Source organism: Solea solea, chromosome 9 (genome assembly GCF_958295425.1).
Source record: "Solea solea chromosome 9, fSolSol10.1, whole genome shotgun sequence".
NCBI lineage: Eukaryota > Metazoa > Chordata > Actinopteri > Pleuronectiformes > Soleidae > Solea > Solea solea.
In genome coordinates, this window is record NC_081142.1 from 3453368 (window position 1) to 3476569 (window position 23202).

A 23202-nucleotide genomic window follows, 5' to 3' on the forward strand; every position below is an offset into this window, starting at 1 on the left:
CTTTCTTTTCTTTTGCTCCAAAGCAAAGTCTGCCAATCATGTGCAACAAGTGTGCATAGAGGTTACAAATTCCAATATGACCACCAGGTGTCAGTAGCTAGTAGGGTTTGCACATGAGTCCAAAAACATGCAGAGATTAAATGGACACTAAACTGCCAGTAGGTGTGAGTGTGAGAGTGAATAGTTGTTTTGTCTCTGTGTGTTTGTCTTGCGATGGACTAGCGACCTGTCCAGGGTGTATCCCACCTTTCACCCTATGTCACCAGGGATTTGATTGTGACCCTTATGTGGAGGATAAAGTAGTAGACAATGGTTGGATGGATGTCATAACATAGCAGGCTCAAACCTTCAGGTGACTGACATCCTGTTGGGTGTATGCCGTGGCTTTTTAAGAGCCTTTGATGTGATACATGTGTACCAGATTGCAGATGTCTAAGTCAGCGAACAACGAGTGCTGCTTCTTTGAAGGTTTCTAGGAAGTGCTACTGAGCTATTATGCAACACCCATCATGTATGACTCTGTACATGGTTCATGGCAGATTAGACAAAGTACAGCACAGTTACAGGGCGATCATGTCATGGCAAAGGTTTGTGATTCGCTGTTCAATAAAAAAACCTGTAACCTTCCTAACCAAGCATCACCAATGTCTTCTTTGCATTTTCCAAGCAAATTTGGTGTTTATTGATGATGATATGTATTTAGGGTAGGAATCTCATCACAAATACAAAGTTTCTTCTATCAACTGAAAAATGACAGTAGCACTCTATGTTTCTTGGGGACATTTCTCGAGACAAAGTCTGTGTGAATGTGTTATTTGTTAGAATTGAATTCAAGAGCTGATTGTTACAGATGTGAAATGACAACGATTGAGCCCATAATGGTCTACAGAGCATCATATGGCCGGGCTGATTGTGGAGCTGCCGAAATGTGCTTTCCCTAGTTTGTGTTTTATGAAAGTGGCAGTGAAATGCGTGCCACCACTATTTCATTCCAAATACTCACTGCTGACATTTGCATCCCCTTTTAATTTAACCAGGAAGCTTGTTAGACATGTGAAATCAACTCTCTAGTGTCTGCTCTTATCTACTACACTGTGTGCTCACAGGAGACAGACAACTGAAAAGGTATGGAATGCTTTTATTCTTTATTTACAGCAAACTAGAAAGATTGTAAATGTAGCAAATTAAAAAACCTTTGCCATATTTTCAGAGCCAATGCTTTTGAAGGTCAAACCTGTATAGTTGCTTGTGAAACATATACCACGTGATGATACTGTGTACAGAGAGTTAAGCATTAACAATTAAATGGGAAGATAAAATGGCTGGATCAGGGAGTGTAAAAAAAAAACAAGCCTCTGCCAAATCAAATATGTGTATAAAAAGAGGACCGAGTTTTCTGGTTTGCAGGGTGAATTTAATCAGGAAGTAACAACTTCTCATTTAAGTTAATGGTCTCGGTTGTGAGTTCCAGGTCTTCTTCAACAAAACATGATGTAAATTCTGTAAATTCTGTTCCCATTAAGAGGAATTCCACTTTCAAGACTCACGACTTGTTTAAGACTCAGGAAAATAACAGTTATGGATGTCTTTGACTGTACAATTTCACACATTATCATTGGTTGAGATGGTTTGGTCACGAGAAGATGGAGTTTTCTCACACAATCCAAAAACATGCAGATTTGGGGATGAGGCAAAATGGACACTCTAAATCAGGGGTCTCAATCTCAAATAACCTGGGAGCCACTGAGCATCGAGTCTGGTCAGTGAGGAGCTAATCAAGTGAAATCAAGTTTGGGAAAACACAAGCTTTCAATAGGGGTGGGTGATATGAGTTGAATATTATATCACCATAACAATAGTTTTGTTGACATGGAACAATGTATAGTTCATAATAAAAACATTATTCATGATACGGAATTTGTCTTTTACTTCAAAAACATAGAGAAGTAACTCATTATAACTTGATATTAAGTGGTGGGCCGCACTCAATTGATTGGAGCTGGTGCCAATCCCTGCTGACACAGGGCTAAAGGTGGGGTACACCTCTGCTCTAAATTGACCATAGATGTGAGAGTGGGAGTAAATGGTTGTTTGTCTCTATGTGGCTCTGTGATGGACTGATGACTGTCCAGGGTGTGACCCCACCTTTCACCCCATGTCAGCGGGGGGTTGCGGCACCACCTGCGACCCTCATGTGGAGGATAAAGCAGAAGAAGATGAAGAAGTGAGTGAGTGAGTGAAGAAAGCAGATGGATAGATGGAGAACATTAACGTGCTATGGCGAGCACCCTGAACTCTTCTGGGGAATGAGTAAAGCCCATCACACCCTCCAGACTGGGCATTTCTCCAGGAACAGGAAAGAAGCTGAAGCGCTGGAGGAGAGATGTAAAGAAAAGGAACAGCTCCATTCTGGCCAGGTTCTCCCCCAAACACCCTCGTTTACCTGGAGGGAAACAGACATCAGGAACAGAATATTATCATTCATTATTTATGGATGCTGCCTGCACACAGCGCTTCAGAAAAAAGTATTTTAAAAGAAACACACACCACTGGGAACATCAACCAACAACCTGAGACACAGCAGAGAGGACACTATCACCAAAAAAAGCCTGCTTTTATAACAGCGTCTTTCCAGCCAGACTGATGATTTATTTGAAAATAAAATCCTGTCAAGTGCAATACAACGGTAAAATGTGTGTGTGTCTAAAGTAAACACACAAGTCCACAACTTGTGTAAACAGAGTTGACCTCTTTCTCTCTTTGTTTATTAAAAAAAAAAATTGTATCGCTCTTACATCAACAGTTGAAAACTAAATATTTCATTTCGTTTTTAATTATTAATATTTTGTATACAGATTTTTATAGCTTGCTTTCTTTCCTTATTATTCTGTTTATCATCACTTTTTTATCAATCATGTTTCTAAAGTAAACATACAAGTCCACACACGCACAGTAACGCTCTTTCTCTCTGTATGTGTGAGAGTGTGTGTAAACAGAGTCGACCTCTTTCTCTCTGTTGATTTAAAAAAAAAATCTGTATCGCTGTTATAGCAGCATTTGATAGTATACTTTAGTACATTAGTATACTAGTATACTTAGTACAAATGGATTTTACATTTTACATTAAGTTGAACATGTTACACCTCTTATCCACTAAGCTTCTTCAGTTCTTACTAACTAGTGGAAAAAAACAGTTGATTCGCCTCTGAGGCTGAAACCTGTCTAGAGAGTCTTAAGCTGTACAATGCAGAAAGTCCACACCTCTGACCCAGTTTCAGGTTGTTGGTTTAACCTGAGTCAAGCTGAAAGACAGTCATTAGGCTCACCTAAGGGGGAGAGTCTGCTATTGTGTTAATACTGTTGATCCCTTTACTTTAAAGGCCTCTACATACTCTGCAAGAACAGAGACATGTGTTATTTTTCTCATGGTGGCAAGAACAAAGTTAGTTCTGGCCTAGACGTGATGTTGAGAAAAATCTGCAAGAACTCCCAAACGAGGGCTGCAAGAAAATAATGACATAATTATTTTCTTGCAGCCCTGGCAGAGAGAACAAATGTCTCTGTTCTTGCAGAGTATTTACAGGCCTTTACTCAAGCAACTCGCCTACATCTAACCACAGAAGATGACTATGACCTGGATGACTGAGAACCTTCACAGACCTTATACTGCAAGACCACCAATACCATAAAACTAAGAGAGTAGGCTACCATACTATCAGAATCTCAAACTGACACATCATATATCACACTGCTTGTTCATTTTTGAGTTGATAGAAGCATTCATTTTCTTTTTGTGGATGGAACACTTCAATTTCATGTGTAAAAATTGTTGATATTCATCTATCGGACTGCTTATGTTGCTTGATGAAAACATAGCATAGTAAGCAGAAAACTGAGGATGCAATGGCCTAATTAAAAAACATTTCATTTAACCTTTATTTAAACGTTGAGATCGAAATCTCAAATTTTCTCAAATTGTGCAGATTTAGGTTACACACCTAAAGTCACGCGACCGAAGGGCGTAGTGTCTTTTGGTTCTTTGAAGAAGAGAATTCAAATATGAAGGCACTAAACCAACTATCAGCGATGGCCATTCAGATTCAACGTAAAGTTTGTAGTGATGAGTGAGTCGACAACAACCAGTGAGAAATCTCAGGCTGATCATGACACCAGTTTGTGGAACAGTGTCAGCCATCCATTTTTTGTGTTGAACCAATTCAGTTTCAGAGAATGGAGAGTTTGGAGATGTTACAGAATTTGAGTGAATAGACTGAACAAACCTGCTGAGAACGGCAAGAAGGCATCTCTCTTCTGGAACTGACCCTCTGAATTCAAGAAATGCTTGGGATTGAAGGTGTTCGGAGTCTCCCACTCGTTCTTGTCAAACAATGCAGATGCTAGTATTGTAGATACACCTGTGCCCTGGAAAAAAAACAGTCATGAGATGATTTTGATATTGGCTGACATTGTCTGGTAGAGTCAGGGAAACAGCCTCATACCTTGGGTATATTGTATCCTCCCAGTGTAGAGTCTTTGCTGGCCATCTTAGGGAATCCCATTGGAACGATGTTTCCGAACCTTTGTGTCTCATGTATGACAGCATCAGAGTAAGGCAGGTGTGGTCTATCGGCCATGTTGGGCTGACGAGACTGACCGATCACTCTGTCTATCTCTTCCTGGACTTTCTCTGAGTGAGGAACCAGAGTCAGTACCACAACTGACTGTTCAATGACCATTGTACACACAAATGTGTCCAAAGTGCGTAACTTTTGAATATAAACAAATGTCTGTTACGACTTGAGTGCATAGAGTTTAGATCTCATGTTGCCTGGCAAAATTACCACAGACAGACTGAGGAATCAGCAACACTGGGCTAGTAGAGCAAGACATCAAGAGTATGTTTGAAAATACAAAGATGAGCCTACAAACGGCCTCAGTAGTGAATTCCACTGCTCAAAAACCCGGTTGTTCAGCAGTTTGAGGGGCAAATGCTTCTGTCAGGTCTGATAGACTTTCTGACCAAACAAAAATCATCAAAAGTTACGCACTGCAGCTTTCATATGACTAATGAAGACAAACTTACTCTGTATTTCTGGGTAGTGCATCATGTACAGGATCGCCCAGCGTAGAGTGTTGGCAGACGATTCTGTCCCTGCCTCGATCAGGTCAAGAGTGCTAATCAGCAGAGTTTCAACGTTGAATCCAGCCTGAGGATCGTCTTTTTTCTGGCAGTGTCAACAATAAAAATATGTATATTTATATATATCATAACATAGGGCTGTGGTCATGGAGGCTACTTTATACATAAACTGTACTTATACGTACATGTCTTTCTGACAACTTTAAAATCTTATTGTCCCATCAAAATCTTAAACAGTGGGTCCCCAGACGAATTTGCAGAATTTCAACTTTTAGTTAAGATTTATGTGTATATGTTTTAAACAACATGATTCATTCACCAGACTTATCTTTAAATGATTCCATTACCAATTAAAAATTACATTAGGTGTTACAGATCTAAATTAGACATTAAGCACAAACTTATAATGATTTATATTGTTATTGCACCATAACGCCAGTAAAGGCTCAACAAAAGAGTACACGACTCCAGCCTGTTTTGACAGCGTTACAATACATTTTGGCTTTAAAGAAAATTAATTTATTGTTTTAAAGCAAATAAGCAGGATATGTTTGTTTTGATAAAATCTAGCTATCAAGAAGGAAATGAAAGCAAATTTTTATTTGATATAAAAAACATCTTGATTCAAGTGAATGCTTCTGTAGTCACTAACAATGCAAGAAACTACTAATTTGACTGATGAAAATACTGATGAAAATACTGATGAAAAGCTCATTTGTATCAGGTTATCATCATTACAGAAGAACCATTTTTACAAAATTGTAAAAACATCAAACCTTCTTGATCTCTGTCAGATACACATCAATATAATCGCGAGGGTCTTCAGAGTTCCACTCCTCCTGGTGCTTCTCTATTTCACTTCTCAGGAACTTCATGATCTCTGCATAGTTGGCGTGGACAGTCTGGTGAGGACCTGGCAGGTACTTCAGCAGGCCAGGAAACACATCATACAGCTGTGTGACAGGATGGAACCTCAGATTAGTCCCACAGCAGCGGTTTTTCGCATTTTGTGATCCCAAGTTAATGATTTAGACCAGGATTACCTGAGTCTGAGCTGAGCCAGCAAGCACAATGGCGTCATTGTCCAACTCCAGAACTTTACGAAAAGTTTGGTCACTGTATTCAAAGCGACGTCCAAAGACCACAGACGCCATGATGTTACCCACTGCAGTGGATATGGTGTAGTGGGGGTTGAATGGTCTTCCTGGTGATGTAGTGAATACAAGAGCACAGCCAGTTTGAGTGCGACACAATTATGTTGTACATGTTTCTTTTCAAGGTTGGGGCAACTGGAATGAAAGGATCGAAAGGTTATTTTAATTTTCGACTCGCCTTGTTCCTCTTTGAATGCTTCACAAAGAAAGTTGCTTTCCACTTCAATATATCTTTCCAGTGACCTCTGACCCTCTCCAAAGTAACGCAGGTGAGCGCTGGCAAACTTCCTCTGATTCTTCCACAGGTAACCATTGCTCAGTGCTAACCCTGTTTCCAAACAGAATCTGCATAAAATATCTACACTGCACAATAATCTGCATGGCACAGCACACATATTTATCTTTACAGTGAAAAACTATCGGTCATACCATTCACGTATTCACTCACCAAGGCCCTTGAAGACAACATCGAAGAGAGGAACGACAGGTCGATCAGTAAAGCTGTCCAGCTGGCTGACAAGAGCCTCTCGGATCATCTTGAATCCTGAAATGAACACCATCCTCTCACTGCCTCTCCTCAGGCTGAACACGGGGCCATACTGCTGAGCAAGCTGTATTTGAAAACAACGTATTTATTTATTTATTCATCTATTAATTCATATATTTATTATAAAGGTCTTTTAGATCTCAGAAGGTCACGGGTGGGTTATGAGAAGTGAGGGGAGAATTGAAAATGTAATTGAAATGAGGCGGAGGATAAAGATTGATTGATGTTCATATTGGTTAATTTTCAACAACAAAAAAACCCAAAAACTACAAGAAGGAGAAGAAGAATAGTTTATTAGCATTGCATAAGACAAAAGTAGATCTAAATTCTCAATTGTAAAGTAAAAAAAAAATCTCACCAACACTTTTTAACATATCTGTGGACTTTTTCTTTTTTTTTCTAATACAAGGTTAAATCCTTCTTTCACAGTCCTTAAGGGAAAGGTCAGAGGTCAGGGAACCAGCAAGATAGGACATGAGGATAGGCAGTAATAATACTAGTCAGAAAGATTAACTAAGTTCAATGTTTTGCCTCTAATGTTCTGACAAGTGTTGGAAAGAAATACTATCACATAAACTAGGAGAGGAAGAATAGTTTATTATCATTGCATAAGAGAAAATGCAACAAGATTATGGTGAGACAGTAAAACAGTAAACAGCAAAAAACAGTAATAAAAGCAATAAAGATAACACAGACAACCATACACACAACAACTCATTCAATAAATATGTAGACAAGTAACAGTTCATTTGTTAGAGGTCCTGTTGAGTTCTAGAAAATTACTTTAGTAGAAGTTAAAGTCACTTTTTACAATATTACTTAAATAAAAGTATTAAGGTCTCGACATTTACTGTATTTCAGTATCAAAAAGCAGATCATCGAGACTAGAAAAGCTCTATATAAATACAGACCATTACCAACTCTTCTGATTTTATTTGGTAATGAGTAACATAGATACTAGTGGAGTAGAAGTAAAAGTTGCTAGAAATACAAATGACATAGTGAAGTACAGATATGTGAATTTTGTACTTCAGTACAGTAACAAAGTATTTGTGCTTTGTTACATTACAACACTGCATACAGTAAACAGTTGATGCCCTTTCTTTCTCTCTCTCGCTTTAAAAAGTTGACTCGCTTGTACTTTGTAGCAGGCCCATCACGAGAAGGCAAGCAAACCAAGCAATTGCTTGGGGCCCCAAGACAATGACTGGTTATGAATAAAATGCAATGACAAACTGTGTGAGCGCCCCTTTGAAAGTCAGTGCAGTAAAGTGCAATGACACTGTTATCGGGATCCCCCTCAAGGGGGCCCCTCTCAGTAGTCGCTGACACCTGTTTGTGAGTGTGTGTATGTATGTAAGTATATGATATGTTCAAATCTTATGCACAGTATATGCAACAGCAGTATTTGCACTGTCAACAAATGGGGTTTGTGGCATGGGGTGGGGGGGATCTCCATGTCCATTTTGCTTGGGGCCCCCAAATTCCTTCAAACGGCCCTGCTTTTTTAGTACAACTGGACAATTTATAACATGATGTAAAAACACATATTACTACTACTGCAACCATGACGACACTATAGTTCAATACCATAAAAACAAGGTTAACTGTTAATTTTACCTTCTCCATAGTTTTGAAGTCAACTCCCGTGAAAACATTTCCCAGAAAAGGCATGGCCCATGGTCCTGGTGGGAAGTTGTGTGGCCTCCAGTTTCTCATCACATCAATCAAAAGTAACAATGCAAAGCCAAATATGAGCCATCCAGTAAAATCCATACGATCAAAAATCCCTTGAAAAATCATGATGCTGTTTCAAAAAGCCGTCTATAAAATCCTGGTCGAGTCTCTCTTACACGAAAGGAAGAGTGGAGGAGAACAGGGCAAAGGGTTCTTAACAGGAATTGTTACGTAACATTATTTTCCTTTTGGGATCAATTTGTTAGTAAGCGGTTAGTCATGTTGTAAGTGAAAAACAAGCTTGAACACTTGCAGCTGTCTGCTATAGCTGCCTGCACAAATCTGTCAGTAATCAGTATGTGTAAAACAAGATAACACTTAATGCATTATAGTTTTTTTTATTGTGAAAAGTAAGGAGTTAGCAGTGAGCAATGGTAGCTCAGGCTGTGGGTTCAATTCCTAGCTCTGCTAATTTATGTGTCCTTGAGCAAGACACTTAACCCAATGTTGCAGTGTGCATGAAAGATGTGTGAATGGGTGAATGGCAAAACTGTAGTGTAGACTATTTATATGGAACTTTTCTACTCTTGAGGACAATAGCTTTAGCCTGTTCAATATGTTGCCAAATGACTCATGACTATCTTTCTGCTTTCTCCCTAGTGTTTGCTGGTATCTACTACCCTCTGCTTACAAAAATAAAAAATACCCACTAAAGAAGCTGTTCTTATTTCATCTCCCTGTTTCCATGTTGCAGTAGTCAGACAACTTAAAAGGTATGAAATACTTTTATTTTAAATGTACAGGGAACCAAAAAGAGTGTAAATGTAGCAAATTAAAAACATTTGCCAGAGCAAATGCTGCTTGTGATGATACTGTGTACATAGAGTTAAGCATTAATAACATTATGAACAACAGTTGGAATGAAAGACATGGGGGACACATCCAGTGTAATTCTAGTGCTGTCCCCAAGCCCGGATTAATTGACTGTAGGTGTGAGTGTGGATGGTTGTTTGTCTCTATGTGGCTCTGTGATGGACTGATGACCTGTCCAGGGTGTATCCCACCCTTCGCCCTGTCAGCTGGGCACCAGCGCCCCCTGCAACCCTCATGTGGAGGTAAAGCGGTATAAGATGTGAGTGCATGAGTGAGTGAAGAAAGCAGATGGATAACATTAACGTGCTATGGCGAGCACCCTGAACTCTTCTGGGGAATGAGTAAAGCCCATCACACCCTCCAGACTGGGCATTTCCCCAGGAATAGGAAAGAAGCTGAAGCGCTGGAGGAGAGATGTAAAGAAAAGGAAAAGCTCCATTCTGGCCAGGTTCTCCCCCAAACACCCACGTTTACCTGGAGGGAAACAGACATCAGGAACATTAGATTTCTCACTAATGATATACAGTATGTTCCTATTGTGGGGAACGTTTGTAGCAATGCCCCTTGTGGACACAAGATCCCACCAAAAAAAGGCCAGGAGAGATGGAGGCAGCAGGGGACTGGCGTCTTACAGTTCCACCAGAGATAGCAGACCTGGTCCTTTGGTCTGATGCATAGCACAGGGTTTACTTTGTCGAGCTTACCGTCCCCCACCGAGGATGCTGTACAGAAAGTCTTTGAGAGTAAAAAGCAGAGATACATCGAGCTTGCAGCAGAGGCCAAACAGTGAGGTGTGCAAAGAACTACCCAGTGAAAGTTGGATGTCTGGGTTTTGTTGCAACATCTACTGTGAGTCTAATGAGGGGCCTGGGCATCACTGGGCAAGCCTTACGTCAGTCCACCAAGGACCCATCAAGGGTTGCAGAGTGGAACAGCCAATGAGTATGGCTCAAGATGGAAGACCCTACCTGGTCTCCCAAATGAGGAGGTTGGACAAATGCATAGGGGGGTAGTTCTGGGACGCCAGATTCAAATATGAAGGAACAAAGCCAACTATCAGCCAGTGTGTATATCTGCTTATACTCAGAGATGGCCTTTCAGATTTAACGTAAAGTTAAAGTGATGAGTGAGTCGACAACAACCAGTGACAAGTTTGGAGATGTTACAGAAATTGAATGAATAGACTGAACAAACCTGCTGAGAACGGCAAGAAGGCATCTCTCTTGCGGAACTGACCCTCTGAATTCAAGAAATGCTTGGGATTGAAGGTGTTTGGAGTCTCCCACTCATTCTTGTCAAACAATGCAGATGCTAGTATTGTAGATACACCTGTGCCCTGGAAAAAAAACAGTCATGAGATGATTTTGATATTGGCTGACATTGTCTGGTAGAGTCAGGGAAACAGCCTCATACCTTGGGTATATTGTATCCTCCCAGTGTAGCGTCTTTGCTGGCCATTTTAGGGAATCCCATTGGAACGATGTTTCCGAACCTTTGTGTCTCATGTATGACAGCATCAGAGTAAGGCAGGTGTGGTCTATCGGCCATGTTGGGCTGACGAGACTGACCGATCACTCTGTCTATCTCTTCCTGGACTTTCTCTGAGGGAGGAACCAGAGTCAGTACCACAACTGACTGTTCAATGACCATTGTACACACAAATGTGTTGGAATAATTTCCTTAATCCGTAGTGTGTAACTTTTGAATATAAACAAATGTCTGTTACGACTCTAGTGCATAGAGTTTAGATCTCATGTTGCCTGGCAAAATTACCACAGACAGACTTCTGTCAGGTCTGATAGACTTGCTGACCAAACAAAAATCATCAAAAGTTACGCACTGCAGCTTTAATATGACTAATGAAGACAAACTTACTCTGTATTTCTGGGTAGTGCATCATGTACAGGATCGCCCAGCGTAGAGTGTTGGCAGACGATTCTGTCCCTGCCTCGATCAGGTCAAGAGTGCTAACCAGCAGTGTTTCAACGTTGAATCCAGCCTGAGGATCGTCTTTTTTCTGGCAGTGTCAACAATAAAAATATATATATTTATGTATCATAACACAGGGCTGTGGTCATGGAGGCTACTTTATACATAAACTGTACTTAATTATATGTAATTGTCTTCCAGACAAGTTTAAAATCTTATTGTTCCATCAAAATCTTAAACAGTGGGCTTGAACATGATTCATTTAACAGACATATCTTTGAATGATTCCATTATCAATTATAAATTAGGTGTTACAAATATGGCCCTAAATTAGACGCTACATTATGCACAACTTTTCTCCTTTAATGATTTATGTTCTTATTTGATAGCTGTGTCTTTCATATGTGGGTACCCATATAGAAAGTTTGGGAAACAGTGTCTTACAGAATTGCATTGGTATTATTTGTTTTGAATACATTTCTGCTTAGAATTTGAGAATATATGTTTATATTATATTTTAATTTAAAAGTACATTTTGGCTTTAAATACAATGTATTTATTGTTTAAACTAAATAAGCACTTTTTTTAAAAAAAATCTAGCTATCAAGAAGAAGAATTTTATTTAAAAACATCTTATTCAAGTGAATGCTTCTGTAGTCACTAACAATGAAGAAACACTTTTTTTTTTTCAAATTAGGGTAAACATTACTGGCTCATTTGTATCAGGTTATCATCATTACAGAAGAACCATTTTTACAAAATTGTAAAAATATCAAACCTTCTTGATCTCTGTCAGATACACATCAATATAATCGCGAGGGTCTTCAGAGTTCCACTCCTCCTGGTGCTTCTCTATTTCACTTCTCAGGAACTTCATGATCTCTGCATAGTTGGCGTGGAAAGTCTGGTGAGGACCTGGCAGGTACTTCAGCAGGCCAGGAAACACATCATACAGCTGTTTGACAGGATGGAACCTCAGATTAGTCCCACAGCAGTGGTTTTTCACATTTTGTGATCCCAAGTTAATGATTTAGACCAGGATTACCTGAGTCTGAGCTGAGCCGGCAAGCACAATGGCGTCATTGTCCAACTCCAAAACTTTACGAAAAGTTTGGTCACTGTATTCAAAGCGACGTCCAAAGACCACAGACGCAATGATGTTACCCACTGCAGTGGATATGGTGTAGTGGGGGTTGAATGGTCTTCCTGGTGATATAGTGAATACAAGAGCACAGCCAGTTTGAGTGTGACACAATTATGTTATCACATTTAAATATTCATATTGCTGATATTCTATAATTAAGTATTAACTGTAAATGTTTCTTTTCAAGGTTGGGGCAACTGGAATGTAACACCGGATCCAGGATCGAAAGGTTATTTTATTTTTCGACTCGCCTTGTTCCTCTTTGAACGCTTCACAAAGAAAGTTGCTTTCCACTTCAATATATCTTTCCAGCGACCTCCGACCCTCTCCAAAGTAACGCAGGTGAGCGCTGGCAAACTTCCTCTGATTCTTCCACAGGTAGCCATTGCTCAGTGCTAACCCTGTTTAAAAAAACAAAACACAGAATCTGCATAAAACATCTACACTGCATAATTCTGCATGTCACAACACAAATAATATAAACTCATATTATTCACGTATTCACTCACCAAGGCCCTTGAAGACAACATCGAAGAGAGGAACGACAGGTCGATCAGTAAAGCTGTCCAGCTGGCTGACAAGAGCCTCTCGGATCATCTTGAATCCTGAAATGAACACCATCCTCTCACTGCCTTTCCTCAGGCTGAACACGGGGCCATACTGCTGAGCAAGCTGTATTTGAAACCAAACAACATATTTATTTATTTACCTACAAAATTATAATCCTTACAAAAACATTGTCATGGCAACAACACCAAATAATTTTCGCATTTCTGTTAGGTTAAATCCTTCTTCACAGTCCTTTAGGGAAAGGTCAGAGGTCAGGGAACCAGCAAGACAGGGCATAAGAGTAGGCAGTAATAATACTAGTCAGAAAGATAGACGTAAGTTCAATGTTTTGGCTCTAATGTTCTGACAAGTGTTGGAAAGAAATACTATCACATTAACTACAAGAAGAATAATAGTTTATTATCATTGCACAAGAGAAAATGCAACAAGATTATGGTGTGTTACCCTGAGAAAAAAAAGATAAATATGTAGAAAAGTATCTGTTCATTTGTTAGAGGTCCTATTGAGTTCAGTGATGGCTTTAGAATAAACACGGTTCTGCAGCCTGGAGGTGTGAGGGTACAGGGTCTTTCAGGGCCCTGTACCGTCTCGAGAACAGGCGATGGCAGGGGTGTGTGCAGAGGCAGCAGGTCCTGAAGATGTTCTCCAGAGAGGTCTAGGATAAGCTGACCTTTACCAGATTTAAGTGATTTTCAAAGAAGTTCACAGGAACTGGATAACATCTCAACAGCTATTTTGAGGACATGGCCAAATTCCATACCTACATACAGTAAACAGAGGGCCTCTCTGTGTGTGTGTGTGTGTGTGTGTGTGTGTTGACTCTCCCTCTCTCTCTTTCTCTGTGTGTAAGCAGTTGACTCGCTTGTACTTTGTAGTACAACTGGATAATAATATATAACAGCATGTAAAAACACATATTACTACTACTGCAACATGATGACATTATAGTTCAATACCATCAATATCATAAAAACAAGCTCTCAAACCAACACATGCCGACATAGAATATATTATGGTTGTAGAGTTTTCATTTGATAAAAAGCTGCAGCTCAACTGCAGAAGCATGACTTGTGTAAAACTTGATAATTTAATTTGAACATAGTTTCTAAGTATTTATCTGTATAAATACTGGGTTGGTCACTGTTTTTTTATTGAATAATTAACTAACTAATTATTGCTTTTAAGACATAGGCTCTTATTATAAGGATCTAAAAAATATATTTTTTTAATTGATTTTGAATTTATTTATATTAATTGCATGTAAAGGTGTACAGCTCTCAGTTTAATCACATGACATCCTGTTGTCAAGGATATGCACTGTAAGGCCATGAATATCATTGACGACCTACTCTCCAACACCATGCCCATGAACAAACACCATGTTTCTGTTAACTTTACCTTCTCCATGGTTTTGAAGTCAACCCCGGTGAAAACATTTCCCAGAAAAGGCATGGCCCACGGTCCTGGTGGGAAGTTGTGTGGCCTCCAGTTTCTTATCACGTCGATCAAAAGTAACAATGCAAAGCCAAATATGAGCCATCCAGTAAAATCCATACGTTCAAATATTCCTTGAAAAATCATGATGCTGTTTCAAAAAGCCTTCTAAGTCCTGGTGGTGTCTCTCCTACAGGAGTGAGGAGTGGAGGAGACTAGGGCAAAGGAAGGTGTTATATAACATTATTTTCCCTATGGGATTGATGTGTCATGTGAAAAGCAAGGCTGGAGCTTGAACTCTTGTCTGCTATAGCTGCCTGCACAATAGGCCTACTGTCAGTAATCAGTATGTGTAAAGCAAGATGCAAGATAACACTGTACATCATAGTTGTAAATAATCTTTCCTCTCACAAAGGTATAGTATTACGACGGAGTATTAGTCATAATATTCTAACCTGTTGTTTTAGAAGAGAAGAGTTGTTAAAATGAGGGCTGTGGAGCATTTTGCGGAATTCTACTATTAGGTTTCACAAACAAGGACATACTTTGGGCACATCAGCATCACATTGTCATAAGTATCAGGACTTTGAAAAGTAAATCGCTGCTTCTGTGGAGGGGAAAAAAGCCAAGACAGTCTGGCTGCAGACCTGCACGGTTAGGACCCTTCGTTGCAGACGAATGCTCGCTTTTATTTTGAAAGGCTTCGAATCAACTTCCGGTCCTGACAGTACAGGAGACCTCACAGTGCAGGTCTGCAACGAAGGGTCCTGAAAGTGCAGGTCTGCAGCCAGACCCCTCTCGTTTTACTTTGAAATTCTGGAAAAAGTTTTACTTTGAAATTCTGGAAGAAGGAAGTTATATAAGCCTGAGCTCTGTTTGGGATCCGGACCATATATATTTATGGTCCAGACTGTCAAAATTACAGAACGAAGTGAACAATGGAAACGATACTCGGCGTCCTGGGTCTGGGGTGGATAGACGGCTGGAGTGTCTTAATTTTTGTGTGTGTTTTTCTGCTGTTGGCGGATGTTGTGAAGAACAAAGTGCCGTCGAACTTTCCTCCAGGACCGTGGTCGCTGCCTGTCATAGGCGACCTTCTCCGCGTCAGTCCCTCCAGAATTCACCTGCAGTTCACTGAGGTAGGCTCAATATCAAGTGATATTTGGGAAAAAAAAAGACAGTTTAGTTAAAAAGTCAAAAAAGAGAAATATAGACATAGAAAATCAAAGCAACAAAAACATCCTTAAAGGGCTGTTTTACTGCATTGTGTATTTCTTCAATTTTAAAATAATGCTAACTTTTTCATCTTTGTCACATCTATCACAATCATAAATCATTTCCTTATGTACAAGAATATCATTCATTAAGAAATTGACCCCATCACAGTGTTTGGCTCACTTAATTCATTGATTCAGTATTTATTAGATAGTTTAATTTAATAGTTAGGTAACTCCAAAGATATTACAAGATGTAATAGTCCATTTTAGACCTCATGGCATTTTGTCATACATCAAAGTCCAGGGGTCAACACAACAGTGCAGTAAAATCACTCACAGTTAGTCAATGTTAACTGAATTAGAGATTAAAATTTAATTAACTGGCAACTGTTTCTTTATTTAGCTAGAAATGTAGAGTTTTTATCTGCCCAAATGTAATTATAATACACAGTGTTTCTTTCCCCTTCTGGTGGTTGCAAAAAGAGTTTCATTTGAATGGAAGTCTAATTCTCACATGACTTATACACTCAGTAAACATTTTCCTGAAGAGTTCATGGTCTCCATTGATAGTTTCAGGTCTTTGACAATAGTACACAGTGTCGATTTGTAAATTATGTTCCCATTACATGAACATAGATGATAAAGGGAGATGGGTGCAGGTGATGTCCATGAACTTCTGGTTAAAAACTGACGTAGTGCCAGTAAAATCTTAAGGCTTCATTACAGCAGCTGTGTTATTGCTGTCTTATTCAAGTAGCTGCTGTCAAAAATAAATATGCCAATAATGGCCTTTTAAAGAGGCTAAAACTCATTAAAAGTCAAATGACGTGACCAAAATGAAATGAGCTGTCTGTCTTTAGTTTGCACAGAAATATGGAAACATTTTCAGCCTTCGCCTCTTTGGTGGAAGGATCGTGGTCCTTAACGGCTACAAACTTGTCAGAGAAGCCCTGGTCCAAAAAGGAGATGACTTCACAGATCGTCCAGCTATACCAATTGTTCATGATATGATTGGGAATCAAGGTAGTGTGTGACTTGGTTTAAACTGTTCCTAGTTAATAATTAATTAAGGCAGTAGCATCAGGTTGACACCATTAAGTAGTTATTATATTCAGTTTCAGTTACATGTGATTTTTTTATGCTGTTTTTGTGTCTCCAAAGGGCTTGTGATAGCAAATGGTTATGTGTGGAAGCAGCAGAGGAGATTTGCCCTTCACACTCTTAGAAACTTTGGTCTGGGCAAGAAGACACTGGAGCTGTCCATCCAACAGGAGGGCCAATACCTAAATGAGGCTATTGCAGTTCAGCAAGGCACTAAACAAATCTTATTTTTCACTGAGACGCAACTTACAAAATCGTGCCTCTCATGGTGCTTTTCCACTACACAGTTCCAGCATTACAACTCGGCACAGCTCGACATAGTACTTGTACTCTGGAAAGCTTCCAAGCGAGCTGAGCCGATACTAAATGTCACAGTTCAGTGACTTTGTCAGATGGAGTGTGTGCTCCGGTCATGTGGGAAGTACTGAATGATACTGTGAACACATTTATTTAATTAACTGATTCTAATGATTCAATACACTGAAAACAACTGCTTTACAAGTCACGATACCAAAGAAAGTAGAGTTGAGCCGTGTCTTGCTGTCCCGGAACTGTATAGTGGAAAAGGACCATTATATCGATACAGTATGCTACTTGATCATGTGCAAACTCTTGTTCCCTCCAACACTGCAACACAGAAGCATGAACCAGCACGTCCACACTTACACACTTACAAAAAACATATTGGGGTGGTGGTTTGAGGATGCATTCATGAGCATGCATAAACACAGTCTGTCCTGGGTATGGATTAGAGACCATCTCCGAAATCTGACATTACAGAGGAAACATTGACATCATGCACATCTGTGTAGTCAGAATCGTTGAAAACATAATTTTGTTCTTGCAAAGAGAAATGGCGTTGGTGTTTATTTGAATATTGTATGAGAGGTAATTCTCTAGTCTAATGTCTTGTGGTCAAATGAGACACATCCAAGATACATTTTAATGCCAGGTGTGAACAGTCATGAGAGCAGAGAGGACACATGTTAATGCCAGGTCTGAACCTGGCCTGACAGTCGAGATTATGAATTACACAATGTGCCTGTTAGTACGTGGCATAAAAAAATAAACAGTCATCCAATATACTTCACAGTCGAGTGGATGAACAGTCAAGAAAACAGTATATTAGTGATAGCAAAAGTATAGAATGACAAAGATTTCTTCATTAATTAGTAGCTACAATGTCTGTGTGTCTTATTGGTGTTTGTTTGTCTTCTTTTACAGGAAAGCCTTTTAATCCCCAGACAGTGATAAACTGTGCTGTGTCAAACATCATCTGCTGCTTGGTGTTTGGGAGTCGGTTTGAGTACAGTGACAAACAGTACCAGTCTATACTTCAGGACTTCAATGAGCTAGTGTACTTAGAGGGATCTGTGTGGGCACAGGTGAGACTTCCCTTTTAACAATGTACTGTACGTATACAATCAAAAATACAATACATTATTACTTTATTTGTCCCAATGGAGTAGCATAATATGCAACAAAACAGAACATACAACAACAGTTAGAACCGTTAAATAACAAGGGTTTAAAATATGTGGAGTTAAAGAGGTACTTACACAAAGTCAGTGCTGACATCACTAGGAAGAATGAACAGAAGGTTCATGTAATAAAATATCTGCCTGCAAAAGTCTGCAATAGTTTAAGATTATGTTCACCCTTTATTTTACCAGTAAACAGCCTTTTCAGACTAGAATCTGTTTGTGTTGCTTTGTGTTGATGCGCTCATGCACCAAAGTTGGTAGAAAAATCAGTGATTTTATGTCATCCTGACACACATTTGTTCAGCCATTGGTGTCATCAGTAAGAACAAATGTGTTACATATATTTTGCGTTGCTGTTTGAAATCCTGAATTTCAAATTCACCTAATGATTTTACCTAAGTGACACAAACTTACCAAACACAGGCAGCAGCAGAAACACTGTGTCACCACAAGCTAAAAATGCTGCTTTTCTCTATGGACTGTTGTGTGGCAGATTGAGCAGGTTACAAACCTCAGTTACAGACATAGCTTTTATCAGCCTTTTATGAGCCTTTAAATGGCTAAAATATGCTTTGCCTCCAGCTGTGCGTGTGTATGTATAATATGTATAATAATATAATGTTCTCAGACTCAGAAAGATGAGCTGGTACTTTTTCCTTTTGCTCTGTAGATTTACAACTCAGTGCCCTGGCTCATGAGGTGGCTGCCTGGACCTCACAAGAGGATATTTACTCTGACAGATACACTTGTTGCTTATGTTGAAAAGAGGATCATAGAACACAAAGAAAACCTTGACCCATCCTCACCAAGAGATTACATCGACTCCTTCCTCATAGAAATGGGAGAGGTGAGAAATTCTGTTTTGTTTGTTTGTTTTTTTCTGACAGTTTTCCACGTGTCGACTCATCTTCTTTACTTTCTCTTTCTGTCACTGATAGAAGGAAGACAAGGAATCTGGTTTTGATCTTAAAAATTTGTGGTATTGTACTCTGGACCTGTTTGGTGCCGGAACAGAAACTACATCCACTACTTTACAGTGGGGACTGCTGTTCATGATCTACTACCCTCACATACAAGGTGCATATGTGTGTGTGTGTCTTTCTATAGTGATTCGGGCTGATTGTGGTTCCAAGCCTCCACTGTGAGGATTGAAATGTTCAGGTTTTCCGGGTTAGGTGAGGACTGGGGGTTGGGAGTCAGGCTTTTAGTTGTGATGGTTTGAGTAAGAGGAAGAACATCGACTGTGATGTGGATATATGGCAAAATAGAGATGTTGATGCACCCACTCTGATCACATCAAGTGTGTTGCGATTAAGCCAAAAAAGAAGAAGAAGAAAAAGCCCATAAGAAAATGCATCAAGGGAACAAATATTGTCAGTATTTAGATGAGCGTGATTCTCAGTTTTTTTTTTTATTTGAAGCATAGTTGTAATCAGGTATTCTGATGTTTTTATTAAAGGGATACATGCTTGAAACCTCTTATAATCATAAAATGACCATGAACTGTGACGAGAAATGAAGAAAACATGTTCAAACTCTTTGTTTTGGTTTGGTGTCCCACCCATTGCAGGCTGTAGTTCTTCAACACACAGGCTTGCCAGTAGATTTGAACACAAAAAACTGCAGGTTTTGATCAGAATTTCCTAAAGTTGCCAAACCTAAAAAGCCTCATTACACCTCTCAAAATCATCACCACCAGAGGGGAAGCCAAAGATGCTCTGCAGTGGAGATACATTAAAATAGAAATGGCTAAAAGCAGAGAGGATGTTGAAGACAGATATATGGTAAAGGTTGCCTCTCGCTCTCAAACATGTATGTTTTTATGATTCATTACTGTCCCTTTGTCGTCTCATTTCATCAAGTGATATTTTAACACGTTCAGTCTTTGCGTGTTGCTGACACAGGAAGTTGGACCTCATATGTTTGATGTGCATTAAAAAGAGAGAGATTGGGACAGTTACATGAGTGTATGCGCATGAACACAGTGTAAAGCCTGGTGCAGCTTCTTATTCTTTTTTACATCCCCTTTAAATCATTATTCATTTTATTTAAGCACTTCTGTCTGGGCCTGAGTAACACATTTCATTCTCTTCATGTGTCAACATGTTCAGAATAACTTTTATTCTGAACATAAAAGTTATTCTGCATTAGGGTAGGCATCATAGTCTCCTCACAATGAAAATAAAACCCAAGACTGCTGTGACCACTGACTCTCCTGCCCTAGTACTGTATACATGTTTTTTAAAAACCGTGACTTAAAATTTTGCCTCAAAGGTTTGTCTTTAAAGTGAATGAGACACAGTGTGTGGCATGTTTTGCATGATAATCCACCCCTCTGCTCCTCCCCCTCCATGTTGTTGTTTCCTATTTGCAGAGAAAGTCCAGGCTGAATTAGATGCGGTGGTTGGTTCATCCAGACAGCCCTCCATGACTGACAAAGAGAAAATGCCTTACACTGATGCAGTCATCCATGAGATCCAGAGAATGGGAAACATCCTCCCCCTCAATATTGCCCACATGGCAAACAAGGACACCACACTTGACAAATACACAATCCCAAAGGTACATAATGAACCACGTTTTTAGCGCATTTTCTTTTTTTCTCTCGCACTTTTCCACTACACAGTTGTAGCACGCCTCGGCGCGGCACAGCTTGACTCTACACGGATTGCCAGTCTAGTCTCAATGGGGGCGGGGTCATCATACCATGACTGCACGGAAATACCGTGACGATGTTTAATACGCGACACAAACACACAAACTAGTGACAGGCAAAGCAGTTGTTTTCGGTGTACTGAATCATTAGAATCAGTTAATGAAAAAGATTTGTTGACTGAATCGTTCAGTACAATGACTCCGTCTGAACGGGTTATGATTCAGCTCACGATCACTGTTGTTTTTGGCAGTGCTGTCGCTCCTCTATTAAATATTGAGATTATAGAAATGTCCTTGCTAATTGTTGGAGATTAAGTTTTGTTCAGTCATGTTTTCAGGATTTTTAAGTCTTTTTAACTGATCTACAGTTCGTCATTATTCAGTTTGATTCTTGTGTCATCACGCTTGTGCCTCTTCCAGTGACGACACCCGGAGAAAATCCCCCCCCCCACACACACACACACAGGGAGAATCTATCAGTCTACACCTCAGACATTTGTGACACTCTTTTGCAAAGCTTTTTTGGCTACTTGGAAATGTTCATGGAAATGCAGTGAACCATGGAACAGGAAGTTTTGGTCACTCATCTATAAACTTTAATTTATACCATGGCAACAGCAAGTAAGCTTCTTGTAACAATCACTGTTCCTTTCTTCTGATGTTCACACAGTACAGTCTAAAAAATATGATACTAGGCAAATGCAAATGTTGCGTGCATCTTGTCTGTTGCCATTCACACGTGCAAGAAATGACTTGCTCTTACTCCTGTGTTCTTGACAGCAGACAGCTGCATCCAGCCCACAGTGGTTTTTCATAAACGTGTAGGAGAAATGAACTAAAACAGGACTGGTTTTTATATTGACACATTCTTTTGAAGGGCACCATGATTTTACCTGCACTCAACTCAGTCCTGCATGATGAGTCCATGTGGGAAACACCACACACCTTCAACCCTCAACACTTTCTGGACCAGGATGGTAAATTTAGGAAGAGAGATGCCTTCCTGCCCTTTTCAGCAGGTTAGTGAGTAGTTACACCTCATTGTAACGCAGAGGTTTAGGGAAGAGAATTTAGAAATATTTGCCATCCATTGATTGCCTGTGCAAACATTTACCATAATAGTATTTACATCATCAGTAAGACACTTGAGAGAGAGTATTAGTGTCTATGTCTCATCTGTAGGATGTCCAAATTGAAACCATTTCGTATTCTGCAACTCAAACTTATAAGATGTGTCGTATCTTCTCAGGTAAGCGTGTGTGTCTTGGGGAACAGCTGGCCAGGATGGAGTTATTCCTCTTCTTCACCTCTCTCCTTCAGAGGTTTTCCTTCTCACCAGTTCCTGGAGAGCAGCCCAGTCTGGATTACAAGTTGGGATTCACTCACTGCCCCAAACCTTACCGCCTCTGTGCTGTTCTGCGATAAGTGTCTTAACCTAGATATGAAAAATTTATTTGCAATTTCCAATATTATTGCGATAATCATAAAAGATCTAAAAATTGGTTTTAAACGCAATGAAATAACTTCAAAAGTAATCATACTACTATTTTTAGTGAACATTTTAAAGTGCGAACATAATCTTTTCTATAAATCATGCATAAATCGTGAATGGCTGCAGGCTTCAATTCATGGGACTTTAAATAAATAACTAGGGCTGTATTTTTGTGAGGTTTAAGTGAAGTTAAATTCAAAGTGTTTTCTCTTCCTCTCAATCAGGATGCCTTTTTAAATAAGCCTGTATTGATATTAATTAGAAGAATCAGCATTCCAGTTAAATTAATGTTGAATATCTATGTTTGATTTCCATAAAAGAGCCTGATGTGTTTATAAATAACTCCCCGTGATATTTGAGCTCATGCTTGTTTCTCAGACCTCTGTGTGTTGTGTTCACACGGTGGTTTTGGTCTGAGGTGTGATGGATGAGAAAAAACAACAGAATGCCATGCTGCTGATATGAATGTTGTTTTTCAGGACTTAAAACCTGCTGTTAAGTTTTCTACCTTTCAGTGAAGCACAACGCATCTCCAATAAACTCACCTATCTCTGAATCTTTTTTTGCCACTTTGAAGCCATTTTCCTCAACGTGAACATTTGACATTTTTAAATAAAGGCAGAGCAGTTCTGAAAATTAGCAAACCTCAGGCTTGAGGTCTCTTTTATCTCTACATAAATATGCTTCTGGGTTTTTTACAGTAACCATTTTGAAAGAAGAGATAGAAAAATACAGAAAACAAGTGAGATAGATAATGTCTCAATCTGTCCTCGTCTTTAAAGGTC

The 23202-nt window shown here is 39.5% G+C and overlaps 3 protein-coding genes across 3 annotated transcripts; 1 reads left to right on the forward strand and 2 right to left on the reverse strand.

Annotated features, from left to right (window-relative positions):
• Positions 1–2267: 2267 nt before the first annotated feature.
• On the reverse strand, positions 2268–9078 carry LOC131465316 (cytochrome P450 2J2-like). The gene is made up of 9 exons (XM_058637870.1): positions 8462–9078; positions 6743–6905; positions 6473–6622; positions 6184–6344; positions 5917–6093; positions 5084–5225; positions 4500–4687; positions 4281–4422; positions 2268–2443 (listed from the first exon to the last, which is right to left on the reverse strand). Exons 1-9 carry the CDS (start codon positions 8642–8644, stop codon positions 2268–2270), a joined length of 1482 nt encoding a protein of 493 aa, XP_058493853.1. The 5' UTR covers positions 8645–9078.
• Positions 9079–9364: 286 nt separating this feature from the next.
• On the reverse strand, positions 9365–14789 carry LOC131465315 (cytochrome P450 2J2). The gene is made up of 9 exons (XM_058637868.1): positions 14433–14789; positions 12974–13136; positions 12716–12865; positions 12366–12526; positions 12099–12275; positions 11267–11408; positions 10805–10992; positions 10586–10727; positions 9365–9865 (listed from the first exon to the last, which is right to left on the reverse strand). The coding sequence occupies exons 1-9, from the start codon at positions 14613–14615 to the stop codon at positions 9690–9692; spliced, it is 1482 nt and encodes a 493-aa protein (XP_058493851.1). The 5' UTR covers positions 14616–14789; the 3' UTR covers positions 9365–9689.
• Positions 14790–15142: 353 nt separating this feature from the next.
• LOC131465310 (cytochrome P450 2J4-like) lies at positions 15143–23071 on the forward strand. The gene is made up of 9 exons (XM_058637864.1): positions 15143–15607; positions 16546–16708; positions 16847–16996; positions 18011–18171; positions 18941–19117; positions 19209–19347; positions 20645–20832; positions 21803–21944; positions 22175–23071. The coding sequence occupies exons 1-9, from the start codon at positions 15407–15409 to the stop codon at positions 22348–22350; spliced, it is 1497 nt and encodes a 498-aa protein (XP_058493847.1). The 5' UTR covers positions 15143–15406; the 3' UTR covers positions 22351–23071.
• The last annotated feature ends 131 nt before the right edge of the window (positions 23072–23202 follow it).